Here is an 18,804-nt window from a genome sequence, read left to right as displayed (position 1 = left end):
TCTCACAATAATGACTTAAAAAGTACTTAGAATGACTTAAAAATGACTTAAAAATACTCATCTCATAATTATGAATTTTGTCATAAGTGACTTTGTGTTTTATAATTATAACTGTGTCATCATTGAGTTTTGATCTCATAATTTTGACTTTTTATGTCATAATTGATTTACCAAAATCAACTAAATCAGTTTTGCAAGCTACAATTGCGTAAATATTGCTGGGAGATTGTTTTAAAATAAGATTTTGAATATCAAAATATGTAATTATTATTTTATTTTTTATATATAATGATAATTTAAAGATGAAAATACAATTTCTCATTGAAACGCATTGGTTTTAATGAGTTATTCACTCGACCAGTTTGTTCAAACAGCTGATTCATTCAGGAACGAAGCAAGCGACTCTCTTTATGAATGAATTATTGATTCGTTCAGAAATGCTGATTCATTCAGGCACGAAGCAAGCGACTCTCTTTATGAATGAAAAATTGATCCGTTCAGAAACAGCTGATTCATTCAGGAACGAGGCGAGTGACTCTTTATGAATGAATAATTGATCCTTTCAGAAACAGCTGATTCATTCAGGAACGAAGCAAGTGACTCTCTTTATGAATGAATAATTGATTCGTTCAGAAACAGCTGATTCATTCAGGAACGAAGCGAGCGACTCTCTTTATGAATGAATAATTGATCCGTTCAGAAACGCTGATTCATTCAGGAACGAATAATTGATTCATTCAGAAACGCTGATTCATTCAGGAACGAAGCGAGCGACTCTTTATGAATGAATAACTGATTCGTTCAGAAACGTTGATTCATTCAGGAACGAAGCGAGCGACTCTTTATGAATGAATAATTGATTCGTTCAGAAACGCTGATTCATTCAGTAACGAAACATCGCTCGGAGAAACACAACGCTTCTGTTGCACCTCTGGTTTATTTTGCCTTCGAAAATAATTCCAAACAGACAATAGTGTGTAAAAGTAACTGAAAATATGAACTTCTCTACTTTTTGTATGAAATTGATATCATATGTGCAGATATTTAGTAAAAGCAGCACTCTTGCTGGTGTGATAGAGCTTATTATGGACGTTTTTTTCCCCCACGGAAGAAAATAAAAGATGATTGCAACTTTTTATCTCACAATTATGACTATTTATTGCAACTCCGAGTTTATAACTTACAATTCAGACTTTTTGTGTTGTGTTTCTGACATGCTCGATACTACGTCTCGACATCGTTAAAATGTATATTTACAGCTTTCCTGAAGCTCAAACAGTAGAGCGCCGGCGCTTGCAACACCAAGGTCATGGGTTCGATTCCCAGGGAAAGCAAGAACTGATAAGGATGTAAATGTGTAGCTTGAAATGCAATGCAAGTCGCTTTGGATAAATCTATGCATAAATGTAAAGGTGCATTATGATGATGATGATGATGATATAATGGCTGACAGCTCTGTTGGTTGTGGATGTTGTGTGTCTGTCAGGTCGTGGATCATAAGCAGTACGGCAGCAGAGCCGAGTTCGACGGCACCATAGATCGGGTCCTGGAGGAGTTCGGGGTGGAGCTGGTGTGTCTGGCGGGCTTCATGCGGATCCTCACGGGACCCTTCGTCAGGAAGTGGAGCGGTGAGTGTGTGAACATCAACACCAGGGGGCGCCACTGGCTCCATTAAAGCAGTGCAGATACACAGCAAAAACACATGAAGCAGCAACAGGTTCAGTTTAAAGGTGCAGTGTGTAATATTTAGGAGCAGGGGTTAAATTGGGATTTATTATGTGGGGGTCCGGAGGTATGTTTTCTGTGTCAGTGCCCTGCCTGCATAGATGAAGTTGACGATGCTATCCTCGCAGTAGTGAACGCGCCAGAGAGAAATGCACATTTCGGATTACACAAGCAGCGGTCTGTTTTCTTTCGTTTTGAATTGTTCTGTTTAAAAGAAGACCTTCCAAGCTTTCTATAGATATATTTATCAGGTCTGTCAGGCAAGTAGGCTCCCTTATACGCTGAGTTTCGGTTCATTTATGAGACGAGAGTCCAGTTCACTCGCCGGCGCGTCCGTGTCGTGATTATCTAAATTGTTTATATACTATATTCACGTCTTATTTATTAAATCCAGGCAATTGGTTAATGAAAAATTTATTTAAAATTTCCTAGCAGCCATATCACCCTGTAGCCCAAGACTGGTTGCCCACTGAAGCTAAGCAGGGCTAAGCCTGGTTAGTACCTGGATGGGAGACCTCCTGGGAAAAACCAGGTTGCTGCTGGAAGAGGTGTTAGTGAAGCCATTAGGGGGCGCTCACCCTGTGGTCTGTGTGGGTCCTAACGCCCCTGTATAGTGACGGGGACACTGTACTGCCAAAAGAGCACCGTCCTTCGGATGAGACGTTAAACCGAGGTCCTGACTCTCTGTGGTCTTTAAAAATCCCAGGATGTCCTTCGAAAAAGAGTAGGGGTGTAACCCCGGCATCCTGGCCAAATTTGCCCCTTGGCCTCTGTCCACCATGGCCTCCTAATCATCCCCATATACTGATTGGCTTCATCACTGTCTCCTCTCCACCAGTAAGCTGGTGTGTGGTGGGCGTTCTGGCACAATATGGCTGCCGTCGCATCATCCAAGTGGATGCTGCACATTGGTGGTGGTTGAGGAGATTCCCCCCTTCCATGTAAAGCGCTTTGAGGTCTCAGAAAAAGCGCTATATAAATGTAACAAATTATTATTATTATTATTATTTCCACATATGCGAAGTGCGAACATGAAAAATAAAATAAAATGAATATGTTCTGTTCTGTGGAGAGCCAACCCTTCTTCATCCGGAGGGTAGTATTACTTTGGTTTGCAGTGTAATTCACAGAATTACTAAAAATTATTTCGCCACCTAAAAGTTAAAGATTTTTTGTGTCACGTCCACGGCATGTGTAGCCTATTTCCCTCATATTAAATATAAAACGCTTGATTACACATTGCATTACCTTGTTATGATATAGTGACCCATACAATGTGCCAAATATATTTTCCTTACCTTGTCATTCAAGGCAGGGCACTTTTTGTACAACCAACATTGTGCTGAACTTGACAAAATTGATCTGCGGCTGGCAGCTCGTGGTTTTTTTTTTTTTTTTTTTTAGGCAGTAGAAGGTTCTGGAACTTTTGCGCGCTTCCACATCCCGCGCAACTACGGATCTCCCAGGAACATTCATTATTGCTGCGTACATTTATCCGTGTCGGAGTTCTGAGAAGTAGCCTATCTAGATGCGTATGGCATGCGCGAGCGGTGCGCGATCATGGTCGACTGACAGCGAGATTAAGCAGCTGAAAGAGAATACGGCTGTGTCCCGATTGTTCTCATCTCAGCTCCGCCGAGACAAAATAGACATGCCATTTCAAAATCTTTCATTTATAATCAGAAATATGTTTGCAAAAGCATCACTTTCATCAAATTTTATGTGACATAATTTCCAGTAGGCAACTGACTGCAAACGAGCAGGCTTATGTGCCGGGGCTGAGCCCCGGAGAGCCCCGGCCCAATTTAACCACTGTTTAGGAGGATCTGTTGACAGAAATGCAATATCATATTCATAACTGTGTTTTCAGTGGAGTATAAAGACCTCACATAATGAAGCGTTATGTGTTTATTAGCTTAGAATGAGTCATTTCTCTCCACACACAGCGCGGGTCCGCTTACATCGACATGTTTCTACGGTGGCCCCGAGCGGACAAACGCGTTTCGTCACTATGTTGTTCTTCGTGTAAAGAAGCGAACTAAAGTCAGTGAATAAAACACTGACACAATGATGAACAAGTGACAATAATATTCGCAATAACATCGTTTTACTGAATAATTAAGTAAACCTGATCTCTTCATTTATATTTGTAAAGAAACCTCAGTGTTTAACTGGCTACTCTCTGCCGTCTCAGATGACGACGACATCACTTCCTGTCGGCCACGGTAACTTCTGTTGGGTGCAGTTCACAACCTCACCACTAGATGGTGCTAAAAATCACACACTGCACCTTTAAAGTAAACCAAATAACTTTGATATTGTTGGTAATATTTCTTGATGAACTTGTTTACTTGTTTATCCAGACATATTTTTTTCGAAAAATCATGAGTGTTTATAAATAAATAAAAATCATGAGTGTCAAATATGATCATCAGGCTTTAAAGGAAGGTTTATTTGTTCATCTCTCAATCATCATTGTATTGCATTGCATGATATGTTTTAAAACTACAGAGCTTTGATCATCAAACTAAGCATTTAAATATCATCTTACTAAGACATTATTAGCAGATTCTGATATTTATATACATTTCATGCAAGTATCCGCTGTACTGTTGATTTACATCACTAGCAATACTTTTCTGTCCATATTAATATCAGCATCTGCACCGAATCTGCACCATTTTTGCTCAGTTTGTGTCTCTGAATAAACTTGTGATGTTTTTTCCTCCATATTCTCATTATATCAGAGTATATGAGTCATAAAAGCCTGGTGTATCAAATATGATACAAAACATAAGACACATGCAGAAAAATCTCTTTTTTTAATGATTTGATTTAATGTTTTAGGCATCATTTGGCATCCTGATATTATTTAGTAAAACCCGTTTAAAAAAGAATAAGTATATTGAGGCCAAGAAATATTTGTATTACTTGAAATAAAATAAACGCTAAATAAAATTGATGTACTAAAATAACTCAAATTAAAATTGAAATAAAAATAATAAACCATTTGGACATATAAAAAAAAAAAAACTAAAATAAAAAATAGTAAAATAATTAAACTATTTGTACATTAAAAACAACAATATTAATTCAATGAAAATGAAAAATAATAATAATAATAATTACTTAAAATAAAATGTTGACTTGAAATAAACATAAAAATGATTTAGACATAAAATGAAAATGAGTATATTACTTGAAATAAAATAAACATCAACTGAAATAAAATATAAAAACACATTTTTATTTAGTAATTTGATGTACTCAGGGTTCGTACGGTCATGTAAAACCTGGAAAAGTCATGGATTTTTAAAATGGCAATTTCCAGGCCTGGAAAAGTTTTGGAAAATGAATAAACTCATAAAGTTTTGGAAAAGTCATGGAAATTTGTTTTTCAAAATATCTGTGTACTTGAATTTGTTTAATTAATAAAATTGGGGAAACAAATTGCAATACTTTTTTCGTTTTACTGTGCGTTCACACCGGACGCGAATAGCGCGTCAAATTCGCGCCTGACGTGTCTAGAAATTTACGCGCGTCAGAGGCGAAATGACGCGTTTCCATTAACTAAAAGCGCTGAAACGGACATGAAAGGGGACCCATTTCTTTTGGCCCATCTAGTTTTAGTCGCTGTCCTCAGTGCCGCAGAAAAGCGCTGAAACGGACATGAAGGGGAACTCATTCAGCGCTTTTCTACGGCACTGAGGACAGCGACTAAGTAGCCACACCTGTGTGGCTCTTGTGTTGCTGTCATCAGCTCAGTGCTTCAAATTAAAATAAGCTGCTTTGCATTTTCATATAGCTTCGTATGTGCCTTTCCATTACAGATTTGAGCAAAACTTTTTTTTCTTCTAAATATCGATAAATAACTATTGCAAAAGGATGGCGTTTCCCTTAACCGACTAAAACTTTTTTTTTTTTTTTGATCAGTCATTCCAAAAATCATGGCAACGGAGGACGTTAGTAGGTTTATATCTCACCCACCGCCCTACAAATTATTATTATTAATGTCTTATCCAAGTATTAATGTCAGGGAAAGACCCTTATGCGAACGGCACATAGGCTATATGCTAAGTTTCTTCATGTTTCTCCCTTGATTGTGGCATTTCTTTGAGAGTAGGCTATCCCTGTATTGTTTCTTTTATGAATTTAATAAGGAACCCTGGCTTTCATGTATTCTTTCTGTCCAAAAGGTCCGTGTTCTTTTGTGTCCACTCGTTTTTCCTTTAACCCCCAAATGAAAAACGAAAAATGAAGGGTTGTTGTAAGTAGGCTATTTTTAAAACGCAAAGTTGAACGCCAACATTTAAATTTGAACTGTAGGCTACACCAAATGCTGTGCGAAAAAGAAAAAAATACCGACAAATTTTCTGATTTTTGTTTATGACTTTTTGCCTCTTTGTTAAACATTTAAAATATATATGATTTTTTTATTTAAAAAAATGTATTTGGTCTTTTATTTTCCGTGTTCACATTTATGAGGAAAAAACAATGTTACGTGACCGTTCTCCATTACGGTAATGAGTCCTCTGAGAGCGGCACTAAAAGACTTTAAAACTTACACAGAGACCTCAAACAGAAAGCACAAAGCCTTCCTAAACGAATTTCGTTTTGTATTAATTGTATCTTGATTTTAAAATGTTTCATTAACCAATTGCTTAATAGCCTAAATAAAAAGTAAATAGCAGAAAATAGATAATCACGACACAGAGGCGCCGGAGTGAACTGGATCATCCATGAACCGAAACTCAGCGTAAAAGGTAGCCTACTCGCCTCACAGACCTAAACAAAACTGAAAGAGGCCTATATCTATTATCTACAGAAATATCTACTTTTAAACAGAACAATTCAAAACAAAATAAAACGATGTAGCCTAATCCGTATGAAATGTGCATTTCTCTCCGGCGTGTTCACTACTAAGAAGATCGCGAGTCAGTCAACTTCGTCTTTGCAGTCGACACAGAAAATACTTGTTTATTAATAAACAATTAAAATTGAGAGAGAGAGAGAATATAAGATTAGTTTGACAAATTTTGAGGACTTCTAATGATCTGTTAACAATCTCGTTTTTTTTTGTTTTGTTTTTTATGGCGTTTATCGCATTTTGGAAAAGAGCTCTTCAAGCACATTTAGATTTTTCATCCGCTACTAACGTTACCCGCCCACAAGGAGTTAATTAACATGTATACACAGATGTTTTATGGAAAACTATGTCATGAATATTTACCTTTAAGTCATGGAAAAGTCTTGGAAAAGTCATGGAAATTTAATGGTAAAAATGTGTACGAACCCTGTGTACTAAAATAAATCAATAAAATTAAAATTGAACTAAAAATAAAAACAGTTTGGACATAAAAAAAAAATCACTTAAAGGGATACTTCAGGATTTAGCATTAAGCTTTGTATCAGTAGAAAACCTGTAATATTTTCGAGTGACTGTGCTTTCCTCCCTCATATCCCCCTGAGACGAGAGATTTATGTATTTTTTGTCTGGAAAAAAATCCTCCGATGACGCAAAAATCGTCATTTTGCGTCATCGGAGGATTTTTTGTCCAGAGGCGAGAGACTACAGCCAGTAGGAGGAGCTGTCCCGCATGTCTTCAGCCCGCCCATAGAGGGATCTCACACATAGTATCAGCCATCCTTCTTTGGAAGCTAAGCTATCAGGCTCTTGTTCTGTGGAGAAAGCTGAGTAGTAGGAGAAAGCTGAGTAGTAGGAGAAAGCTGAGTAGTTGGAGAAAGCTGAGTAGTTGGAGAAAGCTGAGTAGTAGGAGAAAGCTGAGTAGTAGAAGAAAGCTGAGTAGTTGGAGAAAGCTGAGTAGTAGGAGAAAGCTGAGTAGTAGAAGAAAGCTGAGTAGTAGGAGAAAGCTGAGTAGTAGGAGAAAGCTGAGTAAAGCTGAGTAGTAGGAGAAAGCTGAGTAGTAGGAGAAAGCTGAGTAGTAGGAGAAAGCTGAGTAGTAGGAGAAAGCTGAGTAGTAGGAGAAAGCTGAGTAGTAGGGGTTACCATCCTCTTTTTCCGGCCGTCGAGATCGTCCAAAATGTCCGGGATTCGGCTTTTGGTTTCTGCAGTCGCCATTCATTGTTTACATGCACACCTTTTGTTTCAATCTAACTGAATTCATTCCGATTGGTGAATCTGAATGTAGTGTTTACATGAACGCTAAACAAGTGATCGGCTGATGTGCGTTTTAACATTGCTAAGAATATTCCCGCTCCTCCGTGAGAGATACGAGACCGGTGCGTCTCCATAATCACGCCAAAAAAGACGAATAGTGTCTCCGTGATATTAAAATAACTCTGCTGAGGACGGGAATAAAATGGTAAGAATGCTAAAAAATGTGTAATATTTCTGAAATATTTTCCTCTTTAAATTGGTTGTGTATTTGCTCCAGTACTGAGTGTGTGTGTGTGTGTGTGTCTCAGGGAAGATGCTGAACATCCACCCGTCGCTGCTGCCGTCCTTTAAAGGAGTGAACGCTCAGAAACAGGCTCTTCAGGCCGGCGTCCGTGTCACCGGATGCACCGTTCACTTCGTGGCCGTACGTTTCTCTCACAGAAGCCAGAGTTCTACAGTAACATTCAGCAGAATACATTCAGGATTTTGTCATCTTGCAATCCCAAGAATTAATGCAGATTCAACCGGTCACCACATTATTTACAGCATCTTGTATTTTTGTCTTTTATTTCCAAAACAAAAAAAAAATTTTTTTTTACTTTTGATTTACAATAATAACCCTGTAGTTTTGAGTTGTTTTTATTTTATTTTATTTTTTAACAATAATAACCCTGTAGTTTTGAGTTGGTTTTTTATTTTTATTTTTTATTAACAATAATAACCCTGTAGTTTTGAGTTGTTTTTTTATTTTATTTAATTTTTTAACAATAATTACTCTGTAGTTTTGAGTTGGTTTTTATTTTATTTTATTTTTTAACAATAACAACCCTGTAGTTTTGAGTTGTTTTTATTTTATTTAATTTTTTAACAATAATAACCCTGTAGTTTTGAGTTTTTAACTTTTTTTCACAGTGATAACCCTGTAGTTTTGAGAAGTTTTATTTTATTTTACAATAACCCTTTAGATTTGAGTTTTTAACTTTTTTTCACAGTGATAACCCTGTAGTTTTGAGTTGTTTTTTTATTTTATTTTATTTTTTAACAATAATAACCCTGTAGTTTTGAGTTGGTTTTTATTTTATTTTTTATTAACAATAATAACCCTGTAGTTTTGAGAAGTTTTTTTTTTTTTTTCACAGTAATAACCCTGTAGTTTTGTTAAATTGACTTTCTGACAGGAGGAAGTGGACGCCGGGGCGATTGTGGTTCAAGAGGCGGTTCCCATCCTGATGACTGACAGCGAAGACAGCCTATCAGAGCGCATCCGGGAGGCGGAGCATCGAGCCTTCCCAGCAGCCCTAGAGCTGGTGTCCAGTGGTGGCGTGAAGCTCAGAGACGATGGGAGGATCGTGTGGAACCAGAGTCTTCAGGGATAAACACACACACACACAGATGATGAACACGCATGTTTCAGGCTGTGCTTCATTACATTCCAGAGAGTTTTCTAGCGCATCTGCCTCTACTGTAGTGCTAGTTCTGATCAGTATTAGCCAGATTGACTGGTGAGAATTATATGCCATGTACAAGATAAACTTTATTCTCTGCATGTAACAGAACGAGATCAATGTTTGCTCTTGACATTAAACTTGCACTAACGAGTGTGACTGTGCATGTTGTTACTTTGGGAAAATGTTTGACACTCTTTTATGAACACCAAACAAAATCATGGTATCATGTATAATACCTTCCTAAGATCATAATTGTGTATACCAAATTGTTTGAGGTTTTCAGGTCTTAAGTAGGGATTTTTTTAGAAATAGTTAAACATTACATCATTATTCAGTGATTTATTACGGGTGGATCGTGTGGAACCAGAGTCTTCAGGGATAAACACACACACACACACTCTGATTCATTACACCAGTTTCATTACATTGCAGAGTTTTCTAGCGCATCTGCTTTACTGTAGTGCCAGTTCTGAACAGTATTAATCATGGTTGTGATTTGACATTGTCAGGTTTTAAGGGATTTTTTAAAGGATATTACATCATTATTCAGTTATTTATATTCAGTCTAGCATCTTAATTTCCTATAGCTCAAGTTTTCCACACGTGACGCTTTGAGAAACACAAATCCTGTTTATTTTGTACGTATACAGAATTCGATTTTCAGTGCTAATTTATTCATATCTTTAAAGACAGACCAACTTTTGACTCCAAGGTTTTTAATAAATGTATCAACTGGTATTGACCTGTTCAGGCCTGTATCAGTAAGTATTCAATAATATTTGAAAGTCCCCCTGTAGTCAATAATTAAACTCATCTTTGATCACCAAAATGACATATTTAAATGTTTTTTCCTTAAAAAAAAAAAAAAAGGTCATGCCTTAAAATATCTTGAATGTAACTCGACACCCTTGCCTCATTTAGTATGCGTGGTTCTATGAATATGCAAATGAACCCCGCCTCCACTCACTCATCCACTCGTTAACGATCACATTGTGGTCTCACTTTAGATTACATTCCAATCCTCACTATTAACTAATTATTAACTATGAACTAAATTCCTTATGACTGCTTATTAATCGTTAGTAAGGTCGTTGTTAAGTTTAGGGATGTAGAATATGGTCATGCAGAATAAGGCATTAATAATATGTGCTTTATAAGGACTGATAAAAAGCCAATATCTTAGTAATTTGCATGATAATAAGCAATTAGTTAATAGCGAGAATTGGACCTGAAACTAAATTTTATCAAAACAAACTATTTGGTAAGACTTTTCAGGTCTCGTTTCAATATAATGTAGTTAACTCATGTTAAAGTCTCACTTCAGTCAATCATTTTATCCCTTAAAGCTCATCTATGATCACCAAAATGACAAAAAAAATCTTCATGCCTTAAAATATCTTGAATGTAACTCGACACCCTTGGCTCATTTAGTATGCGTGGTTCTATGAATATGCAAATGAGCCCCGCCTCCACTCACTCACTCAGCTCAGAGATCCACTGGTTGACGATCACACGTTGATCTGATTGGTTACAAGGTAGTTTGTGACGTCAGAAACACCAGCGATTTCAAAGCGTGTGTTTGAGACTGTCTTTGGTTCACTGCAGTTTTAAGGAGGAAATACTCAGCAATGCTGTCGACTTATGAATTTACACATGGTTTGTCTTAAAGCAGATTAAAAACACCACATAGACACATAAACTACATTAAAAGCTGGATTTACACCACAGGGGGACTTTAATGGTTCTTTTAACATTCACTGATAACATTTTACATGAACGTTCAGGAGAGCGATTCAAAGACCTGGACATCACAGACACAAAATGAGTTTTGAACCAAAGTTTGTTTATTAAATATTGTGTAGAGATTTCCAGATGTTGATCATTTAGGCACCACCTCCTCCAGTGCGGGTTCTGAGGAAACAACAACACACGTGTCATTAAACAAGGCTAGTTTAACCGTAAACCTCCAACATGTCATTCATCCAGATCAGCTGACGCATCAAACTTCAAACTAGTTGCACTGACTCAACCAATATGGTTCTAAACTAATTATTTCATGATTAATAAGGAGACTAAAATGAAGTTTTGCCATGTTTGGCAACACAATAATTGTATCTAATAATAAAAAGATTTTTGAAGCAGGTATATGGTATATTTTTCCTGATCTCTGATCAATTTTGTACACATTAAATGACATTCACATAATAAATAAAGGAAAAGTTGTAGTTAAAGTCTCTCACTGGTCGGATTAACCAAGCACTCCATAAAACAAACCTTACGATTTAATAAAATATCTTTCAGAGACACTTCATAAGTAATAGTATTGGATGATTTGTTAATTTAATAGATCACACCTTGAATAAAACATTTGTAAATGGTTTGTAAAGGTTTTTTTATGGATGTTTTTCACTGCATTTACACTGTTCTGACCAGCAGGGGTCGCCAGTGTCGCAATTCAAACCAGTCAGAACGGCCAATCATTTTGGGATTGATTCAGTTTCGAAAAGCTTCGTTTCTCCCATCACTATTGCTCAGTACTGTTGCTCACAATCACCTTACATTACTGATCAAAATTCATATCTTTTATTTTCCATGTTAAATGTTAATGGGGGCTTCCGCACCGGGTAGTTCTAGGAACTGAGTGAGAGAGAGAGTGAGAGAGAGAGAGAGAGAGAGAAAGAGGGAGTGTGTGTGAGAGTGAGAGAGTGTGTGTGTGTGTGAGAGAGTGTGTGTGTGAGAGAGTGAGTGAGAGAGAGGGAGTGTGTGTGTGAGAGTGAGTGTGAGTGTGAGTGAGTGTGAGCGTGAGAGAGTGAGTGTGAGAGCGAGTGAGTGAGTGAAAATCCCTGAGAACTAATGGTTCCCACAGGAACGATTTCCTGGTTGCGTTCACACCGCCAGTAGGAACTCTGAAGTGACGTGAGACACGCTTTTGTTGTTGAGACTTTTATTTTGACGCCGCTGAGAACGCCTGAGCTCACAGTGCTCACATTCTCCTGTTCATTAGTGTACGATCTGTCTAACAGTCCTGTCTAATACATCATTATACATAGACAGTAGCCAGTGATGAAGAGTTATTAGCGTATGCGTGTGTTGATGTCCAGTGATGAAGAGTTATTAGCGTATGCGTGTGTTGATGTCCAGTGTCGCTGAGCAGAAATACATAATCATGTTTCTCTTGATCCCTCAAAGTTGTGTTGGGTTTTCTCCTCAGCGTAAAGGTTTAGAGGCTCATCTATCACTGTTTTACATGTTCATAGAGTTAGTTTTAGTTTCTGGAGTAAATATATAGGCTATAATCTGTGTGTTTGCACAGCTTTTTAAAAAATGGCGGGTGCTGGTGTTTCACGTGCATTCGGCCAATCAGCGAACACTAACTTCACTGTAGCTCCTCTAGCGCTGGTTTAGACCGACTCTGAAGGAGGAGTTAATCAGTTCCTCCAAAAGGAGTTCCTGGAACTGAAATCGTTCCTAGTTCCTGCGGTGCGAACACGCCAAACACCGGGAACTTCCACCAATAGTTCTAGGAACTATGAAAGGGTTCCTCCGGTACGAAAGCCTCTAGTATTGTTATTAGTACTTTGAGAAGAACATTCTGCTTTACAGTAGTGTTATATTTCTGTCATAATTTCTTCAAGTTAAACTGTCGCATTATTGTGGAGATTTGAGTTTGTGTCGATAGTTTTCTCAGATGAAGTTGTGAAACGCTGCTGAAGAGGCTCCGGAGCTGAAGTTCATGAGTCGATACAGTGAGACGCGCACGAATGTCAGGCGTGTTTAATAGCGCTGGGTCTCAATTCAGATGTTCCAATTCGATTCGCTTAAGATTCTCGATTCGATTTTCGATTTCTAGGTTCGTCTTGTGCGAAAGCCCCTGGTGTTCTTTATTTTTGGATTTTATTTCAGTAGTTATGTTGAATGAATGAATGCTGAATGAATCCAGGCTCACCGGGGAACTTGAACTGGGGGAACTGGGTCAGATCTCCTCCTCCGTACAGGCGCTGGAGTTTGGTCAGCTCATCCGTCAGGTTCTTCTGATAGTCTGGACCCGCTTCAACCACTCCACCTGAGACCCTGACACACACACACACACACACACACAGAGAAACTTCACTAAATTACAACAACTAGAACCAAATATTATGGCATTACCAAATCCAGAGAAATTCAGTCATATGTTGGGAGAAAACTCCAGCTCGATTACAACAGCAGCAAAACCTACGAGAGTCAGCCAGTGGACGAAACTGACGTCAGGAATATTCTTATCTTGTCTGAATGTTGGTACAAATGTACAAAGGTGTTTTTTTATTTATCTTAATTATTTTTCTTGTTATGTCTTGTTTATATAAATGTATTCATGCATTTGTTTACTGATTGATTTATTGATTGTTTGTTCATTGCTTATGTAATGATCAATGCTTTGGCAATACTGTACAAGACAAGTCATGCCAATAAAGCTCATTTGAGAGAGAGAAATTCGTGACTCATCCCTGCATGGAATCTCTTGTTTCTTTTCCCAAATCTTCACTCACGTCTCACCCATTTTCTAAAAGGATTATAAACGTTTCTTCATTGGTTCGCTTTTAATTAGGCCTATTATATTCGTATTCTTTACTGTGGTAAAGTAGAAAAACGCTGTAGGACAGATAGCCTATACATTTGTACTTGCATGTCAAATTCTTTAAGACAGTTTGTGCTTGTTATTAGACATGGTAAGGCGCGTCAAGTTTAGTTATAAAGCGCGCTTCACACGCGCGGGTGATTTTTAGTTTCACTTTCTCTGGCAGCGCAATCTCAAACATAGCCTAAATATTTCGCCCTTGTGGAGGATAAAATTCGCTCTTCAGACCAATTCACATCAAGTAGAAAACACGAAGATATCATAAAGAGATCGATGGTCTCTCTCCTGCTCGTGTCCCACATCCCTCTCAAAGCGCAGAGTGGTAGGCTATATCACGCGTCTTTGTGTGGAAATATAAAACGAGTTTTTATTTTTAATTTTTTTTAAATAACCCCCCAACCACCGCCGGTAGTTGGTCCATTACCGCGGTGGTAAAAAAAAACTGCCACCGTCACAGTAAATACTAAATATAATAAGATAACCTTGTTTGAAATTCTATATTGACTGGGTTAAATAGAATTGCATTACTAAAAAGAGACTAAAATACAATTTTCATTGACTAAAACTAGACTAAAATGTCATCAGTTTTCATCGACTAAAACTTGACTAGACTAAAAAGAGTATGAACGTGACTAAAACTAATAAAAACTAAAACGACAGCTTGACACAAAGACTAGACTAAAACTAAAATTAAAACAGGCCGCCAAAAACAACACTAGTGTGAGCAAGTATGAGTGAGTCAGTCAGTCAGTGAGTGAGTGAGTGAGAGCGAGTGTGTCAGTCAGTCAGTCAGTCAGTCAGTGAGTGAGTGTGAGCGAGTATAAGTGAGTGAGTCAGTCAGTCAGTGAGTGAGTGAGTGAGTGAGTGCGAGTGAGTATGAGTGAGTCAGTCAGTCAGTGAGTGAGTGAGTGAGAGCGAGTGTGTCAGTCAGTCAGTCAGTGAGTGAGTGAGTGTGAGCAAGTATAAGTGAGTGAGTCAGTCAGTCAGTGAGTGAGTGCGAGTGAGTATGAGTGAGTCAGTCAGTGAGTGAGTGAGTGAATGAGTGAATGTGAGCGAGTGAGTGTGTGTGTGTGTATGTGAGTTAGTCTGCGAGTGAGTATGAGTGAGTCAGTCAGTCAGTGAGTGAGTGAGTGAGTGAATGAGTGAATGTGAGCGAGTGAGTGTGTGTGTGTGTATATGTGAGTTAGTCAGTGAGTGAGTGCGAGTGAGTATGAGTGAGTGAGTCAGTGAGTGAGTGAGTGAGTGAATGAGTGAATGTGAGCGAGTGAGTGTGTGTGTGTGTATGTGAGTTAGTCAGTGAGTGAGTGAGTGAGTGAGTGAATCAGTGAGCAAATGAGAGAGTATCAGCTGCATCAACACACTTGCTCTTGGAGTTGTACTCGCGGATCTTGTCCAGGAACAGCTTCTGCACGGGGTCCAGGTCTCTGGTTTTGTTGAAGAGCACAGCGGAGAGACCGATGTTCCTGCGCAGCGACACACTCACGACCGAACGCAACAGAGACGACAGCCGGAAGAGCCGATGAAGAGCCATGATGCTGCCGGAGGGACAAACACACACGGAGAATCACTGACAGACACACACACACCATCCATACTCTTCGTTGGACGGTTTATCGTCCCGGAAATAATCGCCATTAAATATATTACTGTCATCTTAAAGGAATAGTTCACCTAAAATCCCATTATTTATAATCCATACAGCTGCATGTTATGTTATAATACTGTTATGTCGGATGAAGGCACTTTTTTTTTTTTTAAATCTTTGTGTGAACTATCCCTTTAAAACCATTTAATGCCACCGATTATATAATGACAAAAAATACACCTTTTTCAAATAACTTTTCATTCTTAAGAATATTAAAATAAATTACATATCCTAAGTGATACAAGTAAATAAAAAATAAATACACCTTTGTTAAAGTGCGATTACGAAATATTTGAAAAACATAAAAAACACATCAAATGTAATAAAAAAAAATGTATGCCGTTTTGTTTTCAATATTTTTTGATACCCGTGTGAATGGAATCCCATTTCTGCTGCATTAGACATAAAAATCATGCTTTGATAAATCTTAAATTACGACATTATTGCATACTAAGTTATAATCATGACTTATGATGCCATCATTTCACATGTTTGTGTCATAAACATTTTCTTCTATACATTCGTGCTAATTTCACAAATCCTTATTTACATGATACTACAAGTTACTTATGTTGAATAATCAGGGGACTTTGATTAATCCCTCTCGCTGATGTTTAATTAACGCCTGATTATCATATTAATTCATATCTTGAGTTTTAAAGCGTTCATTAACACCAGATGACATTGACCTCACGCGCAGAAAAGCGCTACTGTTGTCTATAGTTTAAAGTATAAGAGTTTATATGCACAAGCATAACAACTATTTTCTCATTTTCATTCGAAACAAACAAGATAAAGAACAATATCACGTCTAACCTTGTGTTTGACACCCGATGCACAGAAGAACAGATGACGCTAAGGGCTTCCGGGTCACCGCGCGTGCTTATGGGTATGACGCACCATTCACTGCCGGTGTTATGACGAATCGGGTTTGTCGCAATGACTCTTTATATAATTTTATTTTTATTTTAACGGCATCAGGATTTTAGAAAGAGAAATAAAATGCTGTCAATTAGCAGATGATACAACAATATTTGTTCGAGATTCATTAGAAATTAAAAGTGTGATTGATTGTTTAAATAACTTTTCATTAGTCTCAGGGTTAAAATTAAACTTAAACAAATATGAGTTGTTCCCTCTGAAAAATAGTGATCTTCTTGATATTAATGGCATCCCTGTAAAGAATGTTATTACCTATTTAGGAATCAAAATATGTAAAGACGAAAAGGAAAGGGGTCAGCTTAATTTTAAATCTGTAGTTCAAAAAGTTCAAAATAGATTTAATTTATGGTTAATGCGAGACTTGTCAATTAATGGTAGAATTATTTTATCAAAAACGGAATGTTTCTGAAAACTTCAGCACTTCAAATACAAAAAAAAAAAAAAAAAACAGATGCTCAAGCATTACTTTCAATACAAAAATTCAATTTGGTATTTAATTCCTAATCTACTTTTTGAAAAGATGGGTGGGGTTGCTTTACTACGGAGCCCCTAAAGGGACATGGTGGTGGAAATATTTTTAGGTTGGGAGAATTATAAAAAAAAAAATTCAAATCTTTTGCGTTCCCTCGCAAATATATTTGCGTTCCCACCATAGACTGTAAAAAATAGGTTCCCACGCAACACCTGTTGTGAGCTCGGACAGACCCGTCCTGTGTAATGTCCCGCTGGCAGTGTTTCAGAGCTCCGTGCGTTAATGGAGCGTTTCATAGTGTTTTAAATTGGAGTCAAATATAAAGAAATGCGGTCAGTGCTTAACTCTAAGAGCTCAGTGAAGTTGGCAATATTCACATAGGCTATTCGAACTTCCCGGATCAATAATCTTGAGCTAAACGTTGTTAAAACACAAACGACACCTATTTACAATCACAGTAACCCAGACAACGAGCTACAACCCAATTCTCATCAAAACGAGCTTTTATAATGACGGCGGATGAGAGACGAGTTCAAAGAGACGAGTGCAAAGTGCAATATAACCCAGAAAACGACTACAGAATCATCTCATAGTCAAAAATACAAAAATAGTCATTAACTTCAATGTTATAAACTGTAGTGCCACCCAATACGCTGATTTCACGCAGCCGTTATTTTGAAATCGAAAGCGAGGCTCCGGTGGGAAGAAAACCGGAAGTGTCGCCTTTAATCACAGGTGAGTCGTGAATGCGATGGCGTATTGTTGTGTTTAATGATGTTGTGTCAATTCTAAAAATGTACAAACATTTCTTTCATACTTTAGACTATATACAGTGAAATTCATTTATAAATAAAATATTTTTTTAATATATAATTCAGAATGTAAAAAACGAAGCAGGAATGAACTATATACATATCCTATATTGAATATTAACATCCAATAGTGTAAATCGCGGCAGCAGCTTTAGGTTGGTAATCCAAGGCATTGTTGTTTATCTTTACTTCCGGGGTTCTTCCCACCGGAGCCTCACTTTCGATTTCAAAATGGCGGCTGCGTGAAATCAGCGTATTAAGTTTACACATCAATGGTGACCCACTGGTCATACTACACTGCTTTTGCACATTTTATATTATGAAAAATATTCAGTAACGTCACTGCAACACACCAAATGTAGTTCACACATCACTGCTCTAATGTTGGTTATACAACACTTAGTTTGGGAAGTAATTGCACATATAAAACAAGTAGGCTATTCTTTACACAAATTATATTGGTACTGTACGCAGCTTTTGCATTATATTTGCTTACTGAATTTGATGGCATTACACTGTATAACAGTGTGAAGTTATTTAATATTTTTCTAAAAAGGGTGAAGTTATTGATTTTATTTCATAAATAATCATAAAAATTATGTTTTTTTATTTTGATCAAACTAAGTAATGTAGTATAACCAGCAGGAGAGCAGTGATGTGTGAACTGAATTTGGTGACAGTACAGTGCGTCACAGTGAAGCTATTGAATATGTTTAATAATATAATATAAAATGTGCAGAAGGGTTTTGGGATTTGCACTTTGCAGACGGCCCCTTATTTGGACTTGTCTCTCATTCGTCTGGTTAGAGACAAATTAATATTATAAAGCTCGTTTTGATGATAATTGGGTTGTAGCTCGTTGTCTGGGTTACTGTGATTGTAAATAGGTGTTTTAACAACGTTTAGCTCAAGAATAGGGAAGTTCGAATAGCCTATGTGAATATTGCCAACTTCACTGAACTACAATAATTCTGCTGCAAATAATGCCCTTTTGTAAAGATTTATCAAATAAGATCTCACAGTT

General features: G+C 37.4%; 2 protein-coding genes across 2 annotated transcripts in view; one reads left to right on the top strand and one right to left on the bottom strand.

Moving 5' to 3' along the window:
• The window catches only part of gart (phosphoribosylglycinamide formyltransferase), a 36,237-nt gene extending 26,795 nt beyond the window's left edge, over positions 1-9,442 (top strand). The window contains exons 21-23 of the mRNA XM_082163986.1: positions 1,487-1,628; positions 8,152-8,267; positions 9,022-9,442. Coding sequence (XP_082020112.1) covers positions 1,487-1,628; positions 8,152-8,267; positions 9,022-9,219 — 456 coding nt within the window. The 3' untranslated portion in view covers positions 9,220-9,442. The remainder of the gene's footprint in view (positions 1-1,486; positions 1,629-8,151; positions 8,268-9,021) is intronic.
• Positions 9,443-11,113: 1,671 nt separating this feature from the next.
• atp5pf (ATP synthase peripheral stalk subunit F6) lies at positions 11,114-16,518 on the bottom strand. The gene is made up of 4 exons (XM_082163983.1): positions 16,371-16,518; positions 15,271-15,444; positions 13,238-13,362; positions 11,114-11,202 (listed from the first exon to the last, which is right to left on the bottom strand). Exons 2-4 carry the CDS (start codon positions 15,438-15,440, stop codon positions 11,171-11,173), a joined length of 327 nt encoding a protein of 108 aa, XP_082020109.1. The 5' UTR covers positions 15,441-15,444; positions 16,371-16,518; the 3' UTR covers positions 11,114-11,170.
• Between the last annotated feature and the right edge of the window lie 2,286 nt (positions 16,519-18,804).

Source organism: Leuciscus leuciscus, assembly GCF_965113295.1.
Source record: "Leuciscus leuciscus genome assembly, chromosome: 3".
Taxonomy (NCBI): domain Eukaryota; kingdom Metazoa; phylum Chordata; class Actinopteri; order Cypriniformes; family Leuciscidae; genus Leuciscus; species Leuciscus leuciscus.
The sequence above is the reverse complement of the archived record's forward strand: the minus strand, read 5'-3'. Positions and strand labels throughout refer to the sequence as shown.

Excerpts from the sequence above, each read along its gene's own strand:
- atp5pf (XM_082163983.1), bottom strand. The coding sequence starts at position 15,440 with ATGGCTCTTCATCGGCTCTTCCGGCTGTCGTCTCTGTTGCGTTCGGTC. Across the intron at positions 13,363-15,270 it reads GAGTACAACTCCAAGAGCAA|GGTCTCAGGTGGAGTGGTTG; the intron begins GTGTGTTGATGC and ends TGTGTGTGTCAG. Across the intron at positions 11,203-13,237 it reads CCCCCAGTTCAAGTTCCCCG|AACCCGCACTGGAGGAGGTG; the intron begins GTGAGCCTGGAT and ends TTGTTTCCTCAG.